Below are 20,144 nucleotides of genomic sequence, written 5' to 3'. Positions count from 1 at the left end.
TAATTTCAAGCTAGGTTTCCACCTCCTTTGCAAACACAGCTGCAAGATTGCCTATGGGCTTGTATACTCCCAGTGGCTGGGTCCTCACTAACTCCTCGGAAATAGTTTGGGAATTCAGACAAACTGGTAGGTGTAACTCTAGTATTACAACTTTGGTGCAACTGTAGTTCTCTGAACCATGAGTTAGCAAGGAAGACCAATCCCTTTATCCTATGTCTTTCTTGCTACTCTACAAAGCACCCCCACACAAGCTGAAGTATCTTCAAGGTCACGGCAAGTGCCAGGATCCTCGCAGAGAATGGAGCTGCGGCTAGCTGATTTGGGGATTGAGGTTCTTGCAACACGGTCAGGAATATACTGAATTAACCATGACGGGGCTAACCAAATGCCTGCAGCTTCGGCTCCTGGCTTATGCCTGCTAATTAATTGCCCACTTAATGGGTTCCTCTGAGGATCTGATGAGACATAAAAATAAATGCTCATTTTAGACTCTTAAAAGCCACCTTTGAGGTGTTTCACTAGATTATCATTAATAGAAATTATTCAGCAGTGATGTTACATAAAACCCCAGTCACTGCCCTTGGAGCTTTCTGTATTAATTCACATCCAATAAACTGTGATCATATCTTTCATTAGAATTGTTACTAAATACATTTCTATTCAGGGCATCTCCCTGAAATGGAAATATTTCCCTAAAAATTAATTTTCTTGATACACATGCGTAGGCTTATTAATGTGAGCTTAGAATAGACTTACTTTTTTCATTTCTCTGGAAGGAACACAAAGAAAGTAATGCTGGTGAATTTGCATCTCACAAGATCTCAAGTGTGCCAGGATGTGCGCTCCAGCACAAAATTTTTTTTTTTAAATTAATTTTTATTGGTGTTCAATTTACCAACATACAGAAAAACACCCAGTGCTCATCCCGTCAAGTGTCCACCTCAGTGCCCGTCACCCATTCCCCTCCAACACCCGCCCTCCTCCCCCCTTCCACCACCCCTAGTTCGTTTCCCCGAGTTAGGAGTCTTTATGTTCTGTCTCCCTTCCTGATATTTCCCAACATTTCTTCTCCCTTCCAGCACAAAATTTCAGGGTAAGTGGCATCTCACAGATCCTTAGATTCATGTTAGGAAAATGTCACTAACGTTTGCCCATGTCTTTACACTTTACAAAGTATTTTAACCTGACTTTTCTCATCACCTCTCCCTCCGCACCATAATTCCCCCGCGGGGTTGGTATTATTATGCTCCCTGATTCAGTGGTGAGCAAACTGGCCACAGAAGGTTATAAGACCCTGCAAAGTCTCAGGGCCCCTAATGGTCCCTTTACCGCGGTGTGTAAATAACCCCATCCTTCCCCATGGTTTATCTCTATAATCCCATTCCCTCACCCTCTACAGGGGCCCCTGGATGTTCACATCTGCAGATGCTCTATGCCCCTACTCCCATCTAGCTAACTCTTAATCACATCTTCCAGGTCTCAGCTGGCAGCTGGCAGGACGCCTTCCCTACCTCTGCTCATCCACACCAATGCTAGGGCCAGTGGTCCCCTCTGTGTAAGGGTAGGGACCTGCACTGCCTCCTTCATCTTTTCATCCTCAAAGCTTATATATCACAGGTGCTCCACAAAACCTTGCCAAATAACAAATGAGAACAAGTGGTAAAGCCAGGACGGGAATCTCTGCCCTCAAGTGCAATCCTCTGGCCACCTTACTCCCTCCCGGAATTCACAAAACCACAAGAGCAACAGCAAATGACTTCTGAGGTGTGACTTCTTCAGAGAGTAATATTCCCAACAACGTTGCCTCCGCATAATGCAAATATAGTAAAATTTCAGTGTTGTGGACTCCATTAATTAAGGATGCATAATGCTTGGCCAGGGGCTGGGCTGGCTTGTACCTTTGGAGTGTTTATTTATAAAAGAGATTGCTAAGCACATTAGCACATTAGCAGTGTAAACAAGATCACCAGGGAAATGGCAGAGATACTTAAGAGAACAAACTGCCTGGAGTCACTTTGGAAGCACCCATTATGAACAAACAATCACTGTGCTAATTACAATTGCTCTGCTAATTACAATTACTGTGCTAATTACAATCTATCCTTATCTGTTCCATAGGTTCCCTATGGACTTTTTCCTTTTGAGCACTTGGGCCAGCCTGAGTTACTGCCTACATTTTCGTGTAACGAAATTGTGCTTTTTTTATAAAAATTGTCTCTACCTTAGATGGCTCAATGGTTCCGAGAGGCTTCCCCGTCCTCAAAAAAAAAAGAAAAAAAGAAAAAAAAAAAGAAAAAAGAAAAAAAAAGAACAGAGTCAGGGATTTTGAAGTAGTCAGAGAATTAAAAAAAACACACACACACACACAAAGGGGGAAGGAGAAGTGAGAGGAGAAGTGAAATGAACCTGCTTGGTTCTGTTGCTTTAGCACCTTTTGCCAACTAGACATGTTTTTAGGTTAGTTGGAAAGCATTCAAAATATGCTATATATAATTTGTTTTTCTCATAAAATGACCATGTTTTGTATATTTAGAGATGTGAACATTAAGAATATATATATATTTTTTAATTAAAGTGGCTATTTGTCTTTCTTCTCTTACTATAATTAGGGAGAAAGATTAGAGAGGCCTTGTTTAAAAACGGATTGCAATTCCCTGCTCCCCGCATGCAAAAAAAATAAAATAAAATAAAATAAAATCTTTCACTAGGTCCTAATTTTACTGCTTTCTTCCTATCGCCAATTATACTAACGAGTGTTGAGGGTATGAGATTTTTGTCTAAGAACTTAAGAATAATAAAGATTATCCTCCCAAATGGATTTCTCATTACTTTTTCAGGAGTCTGGCTTCCACCTGTGTCCTGACGCTGACTGCAGCCCAGGCCATTGGGCATCCAATGATGGAAGAATTATAGGGTCCTCACTAACTGGAAGTCATCTCTTCATGGGCAGCTCTGATCTGGGTGCGCAGCCACGGATGGCTTTCAGGACACTGGATGCAGGGTAAGTGCCTCCCACACCGGGACTGACGCTGAGAGCATCCCATACCCGTCACTAAGCAGAGCGGATGGGTGGATGCAGAAAATACGTTGTGCTACATTGTGCACTAGGGGCCTGCTGGATGACAGGGTGGGATTGTCACCTGGGCTGCTGCAAATCCAAAATACAGGCTCTGAGCTTGGTCACTCTGCAAGGAGACTCCTTTGGGACTGCATGGCCTTCTAAGTGCCACTGGCCTTGCACTTAGTTCTTGCCTTCTAACTGGCAAATGGAGAAGCGACAATCCTTCTCCATTCTCAAGCATAACCTGGGCTCACATCTCATGAAAAGTTTAGTTTAACACCTTGCTGTGCAAAGCTGTCCAGGAGCTCATTTGAAAAGCAGAGTCTCAGGCCTTACCTGCAATCCACTGAACCAGAGCCTGTATTTTAGCAGGGTTCCTTGGCGATGTGTATGCATATTAGAGGTTGAGAATTACTAGTGTATTTCATGCGCCTTGTATCCTGGCCATAAGCAGACACATGGAAAAGTTCTACCTTCGGTTAGGGTTTTTGTGTATAATAATGATGATGACCTATTACTTGCTTTCCTGCTCTTTGCGGATCATCTGGTTGGAGCCATATGTATGTGCATTTGCACACATTATCTAGAGGCTATAGAGTGGAGAAGAGGGCAGGCCGTGACTCTCGGCTCCATCACGTACCAGCTCCAGGACCTTGGATGCCATTCCTCACCTCTCTGAGCTTCAGTTTTCTCATGTAAGAAGTATGGCAGTGAACCTGCTCTGTCCACACGTGTCGGGGGAGAAATATCTGTCTATGCCCCTTAAAGTCAGGCTTTGAAAAGTAAAGAAAAAGGAGTTTAGTGTATCAATCATGCTTAAGGATCCTGGGAAATTTACCAGAAGGAAAAGTAGGAAGTGAGCAAGACCAATGTGCAGACCATGGGACTTATGGGCTGACCTTCATTGTGTTTGGATGCATATCCTTTCCTATAGGGCAGGGCCACTTGTAAGCTACTTGTCCTATATTTTTAATATTAATGCAGAAGCATTCCACACCTCTAGAACTTTTGGGCATAGGCCCTGGTCCATTATCAAATGCCACACAGCAGGCATGAGCATCTAAATCCCACCTTCCTGATTGGATGCATTTCCCTGTAGGTAATTCATACAAAAACAAAGGAGGCTACCCTATAGGGTACAGGTAATACATGGGAAAGATAACGGCTTTCCAGAAGAAGGGGACCGTGGCCTGCTGCTTATTCCACACTGCTGGCTGAGCTGCCCACTTCCCATAGACCCACAGAGCATGAAGGCCTGTGTTTCTGCCTCTACCCTGGGCATTTTGCCAAAGCAATGCATTCACCAGAATGCACTGGTCAGAGGAAGTTGATAGCTCTCTGAAGATACTTTCAGGTTAAAACCCCACTTTATAGTTGAAGATCTTGAAGTTCATAGAGGTTAAGAGATTTGTCGAAAGCCACACAGCTGTGGAACAGTAGATTTGAGATTTAGACCTCATTATTTCTCATGGCGGCACCCTGACACCTTGTGTTGGGTCCCAGCTAGGAATGGGACCAAATTCCTGCAGAGTCATGCACATGGGGATGGCCTTGTCACCAAGAGTCCTCCAGTTTCTATCTGGCAGCCCCCTGTGGCACCTGGGTCCTCCCTGTCTGGTGAGGACAGGGATGCAACAGGTGCCAATCCCACTTAATCATCACAAAACATCAAGAAGTGGGTATTGTCATTATTCCCAGTGTGGAGATGAGGAAACTGAGGCTTAATGAACACATGTGCCCAAGGTCACACAGTTAGCAGGTGGCAAGCTAGGACTCAGACTCCAGAGCCTGACGTCTTCGACACCCAGCCCAATATATCCCTAAATTAATGGACAATGTGAACCACCCAGGAATATGATGACAATTAATTTTCCCAGGTCCCTCATTTAAGAGAAAATAAATTGGTAGGTCTTGGTGCAGCCCTAGGTGAGTCTTAGGATCCGGTGAGTAGGAAAAGCTTCAGTAAGCCCGTAGCCATCGGGTTTGAATAGAAAGAGACTATATTGCTCACTCTGTACCCAAACTCTGCCCTAACCTTAATTTATAGAAAAGGCCAACAGAAATCAGGAGAGGATAAGCAAGGGTGATCCAATAGGAAGTGCCAGAACGTGTATGGAAAGAGCTTTGGGATTTCAGGGCCTCTGGTATATGGGACACGCTGGCCTTGACTCCTGCAGAATATGTCCGAAAACCTTGAGAAAAAGGAGATACAGCAAGAGATCCTTCTGCAGGCAGCCTAAGCGTCAGGGCCCCAGGGAGAGTCACCCCTCAACTCCTCTGAACCAGCCTCTAATTTCTGTCCTCAGTTCACTTCCAAGGTCTCACCCGTAGACCCCAGGGTGGGTAGCATACAGCTGTGTTTCCAGGTGCCAAGTTGAGGATTTTGCCAAAAGCTAGGATATCATTGTATAGGGAGGCTTGGGAATCGCCCTGAAAATCACAAGCTAATGCCACTTCTAATTAATAACCTCTCCACTGTCAGCCTCCTTTGCTTTATCTTGTCATAATACGATCGTGGTGTATCACAGAACATCCAGACCTGAAGTTGCAGAAAAACAGCTTCCAGTCCTGGCTCCATCATTAATTCTCTGTGGAACCTTGACCTTGATGTTGCCATCTGTATAGTGTGGGAGTGGGACCACAAGTTTCTAAGCCTTCCGAGCGGATAGAGTGCAGCCCAGCAGACTGGAAGCTGGAAGCCTGAATTATTCATTTACTAGTTACATGATTTTAAGTAATTCACTTAAACACTGTGAGGCCCAGGCATCTCATCCACAAAAGGAGGGCAGTGTGGAGACTGTGCTCCGAGGTTCATCCATCTATAAAGTCGATGATTATTTGGGAGTTGAATGAAGAAAATGGTCAAGAAAAGACTAGAGGGTCTTATCACAGTTGTTGGGGGGGGGGGGGTGATGTCAAAGGGGAGAATGTTAGGATCCTGAAAGGTGTGCTGCTAGGTGGTCTCATTTTGATGTATTGATGTCTCATTTATTTCTGGGTCTTCTCAGCACATGATAGGATTTCATGTCCCTGCTCAACACTTTGAAGGGTGCCGTGACCACAGGACTGGATGTGACCAATGCAATGTGAGCAGAATGTCACCCCTGGGAGGAAGTAATGAGAGACAAATTTTGTTCCCACTACCACAGCGTCCACGGGGGGCACATGAAGATGACACTCCTGCCACCTGAGATTCCCAAATGCCAGAATGAATGGCACCCTTGCAATTCTGGGCAGGGCATGTGATAGGAACACAACCTAATACATTCTGGCTGATATATTCCTTTCCTTTTTTTTAGGAAACCAAGTTGTTCAGGGCTATTTTGTGATAGGTACTGAGAAATGAGAAAATCTATAAAGTATGTGATACCGGATCTGGCACGTAGTGAAAACGCACATGGCTAAATGCAGAGGGCAAGAGAGGGGGAGAAGAGAGGGAAGAGAAGGATTCAGAAGCAGCATCTATCATTAAGCATCTTCCAGGAAGGCACTAGAAAAATAGCTGTCGAGGCCACTTAATAAGATGTGACTCAGGACCCTCTCTGGGAAACAAGTGGGTGCCACTAACAAAAGCCAGCTTTTCTCAAATGCTGAAAGAGAACCCTTCTGTCTCACCAGGCGTGGGCTGGTGGTGCCTCATCCTGCAATCCCACATCTTACCCAAAACTTTCCTCTTATCCTGTACAATATGCACATCCGATAAGCATGCCAGATTGAAGAGCGCCTTTCTAGCAAACCGTCCCTGAGATCCTCCTGCTCTTCGTAGGTCAGTCTTAAAGGCCTTGAGCAAATAGCTACTTCCAACAGAACCATCTTATTTTCGATGAGGCTTTTGGGAAAATCTACAATTGTAATTTGCGCAGCCCCCCATTCCCAAGCAACTGCTCCTCACTGCAATTTCTGAGACTCCCAGGCTCAGTAAGAGCTCTTGCCTGATGTTTATCTAAATCCATGCAATCTATAACCAAAGTTGACCTTTCTTTCTTACAGGAACGAGGTAGGATGGGGGAAGATAGGGGAGGGAGGGAAATGAAATACAAACAAAACATCAAATATCAGCAACCTTTGAGGAGTTTATCTCACTCCAGCAGTCTTTACCCATTCCCTCACTAATGGAGAGCTAAGAGGAGGGAATTCTGACGGTGACCCTCTGTGAGTCATTAAGACCAACCCAGAGAACCAAAAGAGATTGGAACCAGCAGAGCCTGACATCGCTTCTTAGGTTCCGGAGGAATCCGGAAGTGAAATCTTTGACTTCGTGTTTGGACAGAATCTGACAGTTTCACAGAGATTTATGTCCACCCATGTCCATCTGATTAGCAAACTGATTCCTAATCCAGACCTCTCTCCAGGGGCCACCAAGGTTCTTAAAATGACCTCCACCTGTCCTGGGAATAAATTCTACTGTGACTTGAGTATGGGCTCTATCTTCTTTGTCTCTCACTGAGGTCTCTCCTGCAAACCTTCCCACCTCCTCCGCCTTTCATCCCTGCTTGGTCGCTCTGACCGCTTCTTCTTATCACTCTTGCCCTATCTCTATCTTTCTGTATGGTCTCTTCGTGTATTTAATCCTCACACACAAGTGGATTGTGTGTGCCAGGCTTGCCAGGGTCCTGATATCTCCACTCACTCATCTCTCATGGGCAGACTGCAGCCTCCATATGGCAATGTGAGAAGGTGGCCAGCAATGGAATCAAGTTCCTGCAGAATCATGCATGTGCTTGGGAGTGGCTCTTCCCTACTGTCCCCCCTTAATTAAGAACCAGTCACCCTCCTATGAAACCTGAGTCCTCCCTCTCTGCTGACCATGCCGTTAAAGGGATAGGAAGAAATGATACACATCCCTTACAACAGAACCAGAAACCAGAGAACGCTGGTTTGAGAGATACAGACTCTAACTTGGAGTCGCAGAGGGGCCCCAGGTCATGGTGAGCACTAGATAAGTTCTATCCTTTCCTGGGTCTCAGTTTCTCTACTTGTACAATAAGGGGTTATGTCTACACTAACTGTTAAGTCTAGTCCAGTTCAGATTCTTGAAATGAGAGGCCTTTAATAGAGCAGAAATCCAGGTTGCTCTTTTGGACACTCAAGAGAGGAAAGGAGAATGCACACCTGTCTGCTATCAGCAGTTGGTAGGTGTGAGGGTTGAGGTAGGGGCAGGGAGGGGAACACAGCAGAATGGTGGCTGTCATGCAGAAGACTCCAGCTGGTAGACAGTTTGAAATCCCAGGCCAGCCAGTTGTCAGGAAATGTGGCATATGGCAGGACGGCTGGTGGGGGGCCTGCTGGCTACTCTGGAGGGCTGGACCGAAGATTACTTGGAGGAGAGAGAAAAAAGGAGCAGAGAAGAGGTGAGAAATGGAAATTTTGCAGGCCTGCCTTCTAGAGCACGGAGGACAAAGGAGCCGCAGCTTCCTCCCTGTCTGAGGCTCAGTGAGGGAGACTTGAAAGGGATAAATTTAGATTCATCAGAAGCCACTCACCTTCCCACCATGGGAAGTCCACTGCCTTAGCAGGTGGCTCCAAGAGGTGACATGGTCTAAGGATGGAAATAATTGCAAAGAAAGTCTAACTGAAGCCAAGGATAAGAGAGCATATGTGAAATGGGCTGCTCAAACACAATGGAGGTCTGAGGAGTTCCTGATATCTTGAGGCTGTTGTCAAAAGAGAAAATGTGGTCTGTTCACTATACTCTTTTCACCGAGCAAATCAAGGCAGACACAGATTGGTGGCTATTTAGAAACAGCCCAAGATTGAAGGGTTGGGAACAATGAGCAGAGTGAGGCAGAATGAGGATTCCTGATGGGGTTAAAACTGTCTGAGCCAGAAGACTCCCAGGACGGCCTGTATGACACCATGCTCCCTCTTAATGACCTGTTTGTTGGTAGTAGAAAGGCAAGCATGCTGGGATCTGATCTGAGGGCATGAACTAGCTCTGCTCTGCAGTGACCTGTTTTGTGACCTTGGCCAAGTCCCTTCCCCATATGTAAATGAGATCTGCGGTCCCATGAATCTCCTTTGGACCTAGCATCTTCCTACCGAGTTTGGATCCTTCTTTTGCACCAAGCTCATCTTCCCAAGAGAGAATGAGAACTAGCACATCTGACCACTTATCACATGCCAGCCAGTCTGATAGCTGCTGTGAGAAATCAAACTACATAAAATATGCAACATGCCCACCACAGGGCCGGAATCTGCTATAATACCTCTTCTTATATGGGAGGCAATATGGGGTGCCTGGGTGACTCAGCGGGTTAAGCATCTGCCTTTGGCTCAGTTAATGATCCCAGGGTCCTGGGATCGAGCCCTGTGTCGGGCTCCCTGTTCACCAGGGAGTCTCCTTCTGCCTCTCCCTCTGCCCCTGCTCATGCTCTCCATCTAATAAAGAAATAAAATCTTTATTAAGAAAGTAAACAGGAGGCAGTAGGGCTGTGCTTGTCAGAGGTGGGGCCAGATTTGGAACTGGGTCTACTTGGAGATCTGTTCTGCTTATTCCCCACACCTGCTCATCTCTGTCTCTGCTTCTACAGACTCCTTCCTAGACAAGAAAATGCCCTCCCAGCTGTTATCCCTCCCAAGAGACACTGCTCTTTGCTATCACTTCAAACTCCAGTTCATAACCCTCAATCTCTGAGAAACCCCTTATCATTCCTTCTAATTCTTCTCAAAAGGCTTCACACGGAAATTCTTTAGAATTTCTACGGGAACACTGCTTTGCAAATTAAATTTCCATATATTTTTGTCAATTGTGTGTCGTTGTGCAAGTCTATAAATCCCCTTCTCAAAAACAAGGGATTTTTCTTTCTTTTGGATTCCACACAGCATTATTTTATCCATTATGATGTTCAAGACAGTTTCAAAGAGTCTTAAAACTGTAGAAAGTCAGCACTGTGACTCTCAGTATTGAGAAGTTCGTCTGGATTGGCCTTAAGTTGCTCCCAGGTTTTTCCAATAAAGTTAACACTCTGCTGCTGTTTGAGCATCTGCGTGGTAGAAAGGAAACTTCGCTGGGATTTGCAGGACTCAACTCTGCTACTAAATTGCTGTGTAGCTACCCGTCACTCCTATTACCCCTAAATCCTCCCTCAACACTACCCTCTGCCTACCACTTCTCACTGGCCATGGTGTACCATGCCTCACAACTCTCTTACAAAATCCCCCTTTCTCTCCAAACTGTTCCTATCATCCAACACTTTGATGTGGCTTCACAATAAGTCCATAATTGAGTCCCCATTCCACACTTTCCCATGCCATCCTCATTGCAATCCACTTCCATGCAGCCACAATGAGGTTGAAAAATGGAATGCAACCATGGCATACTCCACGTCTTCAATCATTTTAGGTTCTCCCATTTGCTGTTAGAATACAGACTTGACATGCAAGACCCCCATGATCTGCCTCTATATACTGTTCTGGCTTCACCTCCCACCCTTCTTCCCTTACTTACTCAGTCAGCTGAAACCACACCAGACTTCTTCATTTCTTAAAGCCAAACACGTTATTTTCCTGCTTAGGACATCTGTCTCTGCTTGAAACTTTTCTCAGTGCTAATAAGTCCCACTTACCTTCCAGGTATTAGTTAAACAACACTTCATTTGAAAAGTAGACTCCAAAGTCTTATTATTGCTTTCTAAGCCAGGAGATGCACACCTACTACTGTGCTCTAACTAATTTAGACCCTACTGTTAATTGCTATCTTGGAACAACAGTGTTCCTTTATTTCATAGCACCTCCCACAAATTAAATAAGTACATAAGTTTACAAACACACACACTGTACCAAAGCACCACAGGGTCTTGGGCCACTTTTATCTAATTTTTCATTGTATCTCAAGTAACCAGCACAGTACCTAGACCTAGTAGGTGCTCATAAAATGGGAAGTGATGAGGTATGTTGGCTTAAAAGACAAGAGCAAGGCTTGGGAATCAGCCAGATTTACAACTGATTCTTTACTCTGCCTCTCCTTGGATGGTGACCTTGGGAGAGTCATTTTACCTCTCTGCTGTTGATTTCTCAGCTAGAAAATTGAGGTCATGGTGCCTCAAAGGGTCTTGGTAATGAAGCTAAAATGGTATTATCCTGGCTCTCTCACTTCCTAGAAGGGAGGTTTGGGAGAGCCACCTAACATTTCCATTTCTCATCTGTACATAGGGGATGACAATAGCCCCTGTTTCCCAGGGCCATTGTGAGGATCAAATTAATAGATGGCAAGTGCTTAGAATATCCTCAGCTTGTGCTGAATGTCCTCCTCATCATCATCACTACAATTATTATTACCAAAAATACTTGATAAAGAGTCTGACATGGAATAATTCTTAATAAATAATGGTCATTAGTATCATTCCTCTTGTAAATTCCACTATTATTAATTAGGTGATGGAAAGGGGATGATGATGATGATGATGATGATGATGATGATGATGATAATGGTGACGTGACATTCCTTCCCAGTTCTGACTTCTGTTGAGATGACCTCAAATGCTGGGTTGAACCCTGCTTTGTGATAATATCTTATTACATTTTCATTCAACGCTGTCTAAAAGTACAGTTTATTTTTAAAAAATAATCATTTCTTATACATGGAACAATTCCTCTCACTCTACCATCTTATGGTTCTTCAGATTTTGAAGCATGAATAAATCCAGCTTCTTTGACTCTCCCAGGGAGCCTTTAATAATGAGACTGCATGTCTAATCTTCATATAATTTGGCCAACCCATTCCCTATTCTGTTTGCTCTCATATGAGAGTAGCCTTATCTTTTAATTTCACAGGTACCTCTATATTTATTAATAGAGAATGAGGTTTTTGACATATTGTTGAGCAAAAACCAGCAATTTCTAAACAGCTCTACTGAGATATGGTGTGAGTGTGAGTGTGAGTGTGTGTGTGTGTCTGTTCGTGCATGTGTGTGCAGACAGAAAGAAGGAGAGAGAGGCATTTTAAGAATGTTCAGGAAAATGTTAATTCTGGGTATTTCTGGGTGATGGGAATTTTATTTTCTACTTCATTAAATGTCTTTATTTTTGAACTGCCTGAATAGCCTACATAGGATACTTACTTTTTAATAGACTGAAAGATTAATTTAAACATTTTAAAATTCCATTAACTGTACTTACAGAATGATTTAAGACTGAATTTTAAAAAATGTGGATAGAGTTAGAGAAATGGAAGGGCAGGATAAATAAGGACTAGGTCAGTGGGAAAGCAACCTCACGGAATGAATTTTGCTGAGTTCTCACACTTCATCAGATAGACATTGGTAAGCCTGGGGAGATGCTGGCCAGTCTAACAGAATTCATTTCCATGATGCCCATGGCTTCCTCCCCCTGCCCAGATTTTGGGTGAGTAATTCCACCAGTGAAGTGCAAGTGTCTGCCCCATACCTAAAGGTCATCTGGAAGACTTGGCCTTGGTTCACATGCTGGGTCCGGTTGTTGTAACCATGTAGCATCTCTCCAAAGAGGGTGTCGTTGAATTTGGAGTCAGGTTTGAGGCATTTGGGGCCCTCGCAGACATCTGAGAGCATTAGGCAGGATTTTCCATCAGGAGCCAGCTTGTACTCCTCCACACAACTGCATGATAAAACAGAGCCGAGAGTTAGCTCCGCATGCTGGATGCCCCCATTGTGGGTGACCTACAACCAAGGCCTCTTTTGCCTGCAAAACAGGTCAGAGTTTAGGAATGGAGACAGCTATTCTGGCTGGAATCTATCTAGGGCACAGGTGTCTAGAGAGAAGCACATTAATCCTGCAAATTGGTAAATTCAGGGAAAGTCATTTGTGACATTTTGGAAGAGTCGAGGGGGAAACCACAGTGCACATCTACGCACAAAGCAAATTTAAAAACTGTTTTCCATGAACACACAGACTTTAAAAAGCATGACAGACCAATTCACAGGGAATTATCAACGAGTTCCTTGAACCAGAATCTATTCCCAGTGTATCTGTCGACTAAGGTTGAAGACTGTAGCAAAAACAAGGTTGTTATTGCCCTTGTAACTCAGAGGTGATCCTTCCAGGACCACAGACAGCTCACGGACCTGCAGCCACTGCTTCTGCTCACTTAGCAAGGTGAGCAGCCTCTGTAGGCCTCTAACTACCCAATCATAACAGCAGAAGGGCCCTTAACATGCCTCTGAGGCCGGGACCAAACAGGTCCTCCTCTATGGACCAAACAGGCATCGGAATGGGATGTGGAAATAGTATTTGCCATTTGGGGATGTTTGCAGTGAAAAAAAAATATCTCTCAGGCAGGGGGAAGGGTAGGAAACAGAGGTCTGAGGCCTCTGAAAAATCAATCCAGAAACTGGAATTCTTTTAGTGTCTACCTGTCTATGTTCCTTTGCTAGGCACTGGGAATAGGGTACACATAATAGATAAGACACACAAGAGAACAGGTTGCTCAACTGGAAAAACTTGTATAAATGTCACCTTTGCTCCTTTGGACCTCTGTGAACCCCAGCAAGTCATTTAACTTATTTGATCTTCAGCTTCCTCAATTGCAAAATGGGGTAGAAACTCCTCTCCTATATTAATTCCCTAGGCTGCTACAAGGCCCTATGACACACTGGCTGCAAAAAAAGGATTGCAAGGTATTTCACAAAATAATTACAGTAATGGTGGCAATGGTGGTGTTTACTGAGCATATACTTGCCAGGGGTACTTTGTATATTTATTTTCTTAACCATGAGAACAAGTAATTTCATCATTCATGCTTTACCCAGAATCAAAATGAGGAACCAAGAAGCATGAAGCATGTCACACTGTGAGCAAGTGGTGACGTGGCATTCAAATTCAGGTCCGGTTAGCAACAAAGGCACCCCCGTTTCTATTTGCGTGATATGACCCTGGTTAGCCTGAGCCGGGTGGAGGCAGAAAGACAGCCTATTATTTGCCTTTTTTTCTAGGATATAGAGCGAAAAATCTATTGAATCTGACTGCAGAGATACTCAGGTGCTCATATGGAAGAAGGGAGAGGCTCTGTGAGATAGTTTGGGGTGAAAATATTTCTAGGTTGAAGGAACCAGTAGCTGATGTTAGAGACATGGAACCCAACTGGAGACTGGAAGTAAAGAGGCAGATCTGAAAACCTGACCCAAGATCACTCTAGTGAGAGGCCAGGGACATCTCACACAGGAAGTTGTCACTCTCCCCTTGTTCTCTTCTAACCTCCAGTGTGTTGCACAGATGCACCGTCTTTCTCATGCTTCCCTGCACCTGCCCGAGTACAGTGGAAAGATCTTGGAAGAAAGCCTGTCCTGGTTCCCTCATCAAGTCTATTCCCCCTTCCTTCTGCATTTGTCAAATATAATTAAACTCTCCCTTGGTAAAGTTGGAGTACAGATGATACGGGTTGTATGAATGGACAAATTATATGGTAAGTTTTTAATAAAGTCTAGTTTCATCCATTTACCCTAGGAGGTTCCCAGAAAATATGAGAACTGGTTTCCTGGGATGCCTGGGTAGCTCAGGGGTTGAGGGTCTGCCTTTGGCTCAGGGCGTGATCCCAGGTCCGGGAATCGAGTCCTACATCAGGCTCCCCATGGGGAACCTGCTTCTCCCTCTGCCTGTGTCTCGGCCTCTCTCATGAATAAATAAATAAAATCTTAAAAAAAAAAGGTTTACTGAAGTAGAACTTTCTGTCTTCACACACACATGCGCACCTGTGAATACCTACTTTTGTTGTAGATGATTAAACGTTATCAAAGTCTGTAGAGTGAAATGTGGAGGTTCATTCCCACTCCTCACATATTCTCACTTCCCATTTCAGTAGTCATCATTGTTAACTATTATAGATTCTTCTAGGGCTTTTCCAATGCATTTAGAAATACAATATCATGTATATAATAAAAATTATATTACATAGCAAACTCTTAAGTACACCATGCATCGTTGTAAGTACTGCATTTGTACCTAACACTATTTCTTAGAGATCTCTTCAAATCAGTATTCATATGTGTCTTTCTGATGGTTACTTGGCATTGCTTAGTGTTAAGTGTACCCTAGTGCTTTGGGCTAATCTTTATTGATGGGCATCTTGGTTGTTTATAGCCATTGGTATTGCAAATGGTGTGATAATGAAGATCTTTGCACATATATCATTGTGCACATGCATATGTTTCTATAAAAAAATCTTATAAAAGGGATTGCTGAGTCAATGGTATATAAATTCTAAAATTTTGGTCGATTTACTAAATGGCTGTCTGTAGAGCATCTACCAGTTTACAATCCTATCACTGATGAATGAGATAGCCCATTTCCCCATATCTTTCATGTTCATTATTACCAATCTGGGATGGGAAAAATAATTCATCTTTTAAAAGATTTTCTTTCTTTTTCTTTCTTCTTTCTTTCTTTCTTTCTTTCTTTCTTTCTTTCTTTCTTTCCTTTCTTTCTTTCTTTCTATTCCTTTATTTATTTATTTAAGCAAGAACAAGAGAGAGAGAGAGAGACTGGAGGAGGTGCAGAAGAATCCCAAACAGACTCCACGTCAAGCACAGAGCCAGACATGGGGCACGATTCTACAACCCTAAGATCAGGACCTGAGCTGAAATCAAGAGTTGGACGCTCAACCAATGGAGCCACCCAGGCGCCCCAACTCAATTTGGTTTTGGTTTGCATTTCCCTGATTATTGCTGAGGTCCACCACCGTTGCATGTCACAGTCATAGGTACTTCTTCTTCTGTAGATTGTCCATCCATATGCTTTGATCATTTTTTTTTTATTGTGATACTTGTCTTTTTCCTTACTGGCTTGTATACGCTTTGCATATTTTCTGGATAGTTATCCTTCGCCTTCCATATATATTGAAATTTTCCTCTAGTCTGTAGTTGGTACTTGTATTTTATTTATTTATTTTTAAGATTCTTATTTCTTTGACAGAGAGAGAGAGAGAGAGAGCACAAGCGGGGAGAGCAGCAGAGGGAGAGAGAGAGAAGCAGACTCCCTGATCAGCAGGGAGCCGGACACAGGGCTCCAGATCCCAGGACCCCGGGATCATGACCTGAGCCGAAGGCAGACCCTTAACTGACTGAGCCACCCAGGCGCCCCTGTAGTTGTATTTTAATCTTAGTTTTGTTATCTTACAACCTCTCAATCCTGGCCCTTCATTGCTTCTGAATTTGGCGCATTGCTTAGGAAGCCACAAGATGACAAAACACATTTCTGTATATTATTTTAGTATTTATATGAGTTTTTTTCATCTTTGGCTTTTTAATCTGTATGGATTTAATTTTGCCCATGGGGGAGTGATTATTTTAACTTAATTATTTTTAAAATGAGTAACCATTACCTGGAGAGTCCATCTGGTTCACTAGCTAATGTAAAATGCTATTTTGTCATATACTAAATCACTACGCATACCCTGTACACACGGTTGGAACTCTTGCTATTTAGTGGTCTGTATATTCCTGCAATAATTCTATGCTACTTGAATTACTGTGGCTGCACAGCACGGTTTGGATACAATAAAATAAGTCTCCTCTTCATCATAAACACTGATTTTCTATCTCAAAACTTCCTCTCTGCTCTTACTATTTTTCCCTTGAAATGAATTTTGTAGTTGACTTGTCAAATTGTATATAAAACCCAAGCAGGGGGCACCTGGGTGGCTCAGCGGTTGAGCATCTGCCTTCGGCTCAGGGCATGATCCTGGGGTCCCAGGATCGAGTCCCACGTTGGGCTCCCCGCAGGGAGCCTGCTTCTCCCTCTGCCTGTGTGTGTGTGTCTCTCTCTGTATGCTTCTCATGAATAAATAAATAAAATCTTAAAAAAAAAAATCCCAAGTCGAATTTTGGGTCATATTACATTGAATTTGTAGACCAGTTTGGGGAAGATTTAATTTTATTTTTCCTGTTAGAGATATATAGAGGGAGTCAACTCTGTGCTAGGCAATTCCACCAACTGTGGCGAACATCATGTCTTCTGCTCACCAGCCTGGGTCCTCCTCCTGGGTATGCAGTGTAGACTCTGCATGCATCCAATCATCTCTCTGGCAGTTGAGCCAGAGGGACCATGTGACGGAATTCTGAATAATGGAATCTGTGCTTTTGTGATATAAATTGCTACCAGTCTCAGCCCTTCAAGACACCCTGTATGATTCCCAAGCCTTCTCTCCTCTTGCTACGGAGCCTGGAGACCACATGCTCCGAATGCACACCACAGGACGGAAGAGGGTTGCTTCGATCACAATGGATCTCGCAGGGAAAGCTTGCAATGAGCTTCTGTGTACAAGCTTCCGGCTTGGGAGCCTTCCTTTGTTACCGCAACCTACTTTATCACATCCTAGCACCTTTACAGTTGCAAGTTTTCTAATTCAGGAACATAGTTTGCATCTCCATTTATAAAGTATTCCTTTACAACCTGCACTGAGGTTTTAGACTTCTGGTCGTGAAAGTCTTGTCTTGCGCATATCATGTTGGAGCTTATTCACAGGTATTTATGCAACATAAGATGCTCCAGAGTTTACAGACATGCGTTTTGGATCTAGACCACTAGAGGCCAAATCCTGATTGCATCTCCTATTGACTGTGTGGCCTTGGACAAAATGCTTAACCTCTCTATACTTCCTTTGCTTACCTATAAGTGGGTCCCACCTCACAAAGCCATTCTAAGGATAAACCTCTGGAATTTGGGTTGGTAATGGCTGCTATTATTACAATCTCTTCCACTCCAGGAATAGGATCCGTTTTTCACTTGTGTTTTCCCTTATATTTTTTAGTTAGTTTTTGCTGATATTGAGGAAAGCTATTACTGATTTCTGTGGCTTGATTTTTCATCCTACCACATAAGGAGCTCATCAGTTCTAACACATCTACCAGATTTTTCTAGATGGATGAGGATACATTTGCCAAGTTTGGGTATTAGAACTTCGCCAGGATTTTAGAATAAATTAGAAAACTGCCCTTTTATTTTCTTTCTCTGGTTCAGTTTATATGAGATAGTGGTTATGCATTCCTTAATGATTTGATAGGACCTGCCTATAAATCCTATGAGTTCATGTCTTCTTTTCAATTGTAGATATTCAGTTCTCTGATCATTTTATTTTATGTTATCTCTCTGTTTAGACTTTCTACACCATCATGACTCAAACTTGGTAATTTACATTTTCTTAGAAAATAATGCATTTTATCAAGACTTTCAAATTTATTGGTATAAAGTTGTACATAGGATTCTCATTAAATTTGTTTTATCTTCTGTGCTTCTATGGTTATGTCCCTAGCTCATTCTTAATGTGTTTATTTGTGTTTTCTCTCTCTCTCTCTCTCTCTCTCTCTCTCTCTCTCTCATTTGAACAGGCTTTGCATTTTATTGATGAGCCTCTCTCTCTCTTTTTTTTTTTCTATTTCATTTATTTCAACTTTTATTTGTATTAATTCCTTCCTGCTGCTTTCTTTGACTTTGCTTTATAATTCTTTTTCTGGCTTCTTGATTTGGATGCTTTATTTTGTTTATTTTCAATCTGCCTTGCTTCTCAATAAATGCCATGGGGCTTCTGATTGCTTAGCCTATATTCTATGAATTTGATATGCAGCTTTCCTGCTCCTACTCATTTCTAAAGAAGTGGTCATTTGAGTTTGATTTTTTTTTTCACCCAACTGTTACTTAGACATTTTTTTTTTTTTTTTTTAGTTTTCAAGTAGAGACATTCATCTACTAGCTAGATTGATATTAATATGTAATAATACTGCATTCTAGTCTCAGAATAAAGCTTGCATAATTTCTACTTTGGTGAATTTATTGAGACCTCATGCCCCTTACTCAAGGGAGACAGGTGTTGAGCTCAGAGTTTGGATCTAATTAAAACTGGGTTCAAACAGAGGCTATGCCCCCTACCAGCCATATAACCTTGATCCCATCTGTTAACTTTTCTAGGCCTCAGTGTCACAATCTATTGAGTGGGGATAATAGTTATCCTGATCACAGGGTCAATGTGAGAACAGAGATAACCTACATAAAGGACAACATTGTATCTATCATGCCTCAGACTCCTGTCACACATGGTGGCATTGCAACGCTGCTGCTGCTAGTTATTAGTACTATTATGGTCATATATTGCTCGCTCCAATTATTTCATGTTAGCCCATTTACATTTACCAGAGAGTGTAAAATCATTTCCAGTGCTTCTCAAATTCTACGTGTAGAGTTCTCTCTAGATCCAGATTTCTTAAAGCCAACAGAGTGGCCTTTCTTTGACTCTTTATTATTATTATTATTATTCAAGCTACATAATTGGGAACTTTGATGTGCCATCCATCGGAAATACATTTACTATTTACATATTTTAAATATATGAACACTAGCATATGCAATTATTACATTTAAATATGTACATTACATACGTACACATGCATCCGTGCATCCGTATGACATATGTATACACAAACACGCGTACACACGTGCACATATGCACAGCTCAGCCCTACAGCCCAGATTGCACAGTCTACTGGAGTCTTTTTTCTATGGATGAACTGACTAGCTCCCTATCACAACCTGTAATAGGTAGAATAATGGTGCCCCCCAAATGTCTGTGTCATAATTTGCAGAGCCCACAAATATGTTACCACACGTGGCAAAAGGAACTTTGCACGTGTGATTAAGACTTTTGAGATGGGAAGACTGTTCTGCGTTATATGGGTCGGCTCAGTGTAATCGTAAGGGTCCTTCTAAGAGCACGAGAAGTAGACATATGTGCCCGAGAAGGAGATACAGTGTGGAAACAGAGAAAAGACAGAGACAGAAACAGGCTGTTCCTCTGGCCTTCAAGTCTTACTGATGCCTGGATTTTGGGAATTCTGATCTCCACAGCTGTAAATAATAAATCTGTGACGTTGTAAGCCACTAAGTCTGTGGTGATTGATTAGGAAACCGATGCAAGATCCTAACAGGGCGGTACGGCTCCTATTTTCAGATGGGAGTGGTTAAGTGACTTGCTCATGAAGCGGTGTTGACACTTGTTGACAGCGGTGGCAGGACATAGACCTGGGGGTTCATATTTCAAAGCAAGTGAGTGAGTGTGCGTGTGTGTGTGCGTGTGTGTGTGTGTGTGATTTTAGGCATATTACAATTGTGAGTTCATGGTGAT

The 20,144-nt window shown here is 42.9% G+C and overlaps 1 protein-coding gene across 5 annotated transcripts in view; it reads right to left on the bottom strand.

The window, feature by feature from the left end:
* ASTN2 (astrotactin 2) overlaps positions 1-20,144 on the bottom strand; it is an 854,920-nt gene that overhangs the window by 292,234 nt on the left and 542,542 nt on the right. For all 5 annotated transcript variants that reach the window (XM_072727526.1, XM_072727523.1, XM_072727524.1 and 2 more), the window contains one exon: positions 12,446-12,634. In XM_072727526.1, the coding sequence (XP_072583627.1) occupies positions 12,446-12,634 (189 nt within the window). The remainder of the gene's footprint in view (positions 1-12,445; positions 12,635-20,144) is intronic.

This window comes from Vulpes vulpes, chromosome 12, assembly GCF_048418805.1.
Source record: "Vulpes vulpes isolate BD-2025 chromosome 12, VulVul3, whole genome shotgun sequence".
In the NCBI taxonomy this organism is placed as follows: domain Eukaryota; kingdom Metazoa; phylum Chordata; class Mammalia; order Carnivora; family Canidae; genus Vulpes; species Vulpes vulpes.
The sequence above is the reverse complement of the archived record's forward strand: the minus strand, read 5'-3'. Positions and strand labels throughout refer to the sequence as shown.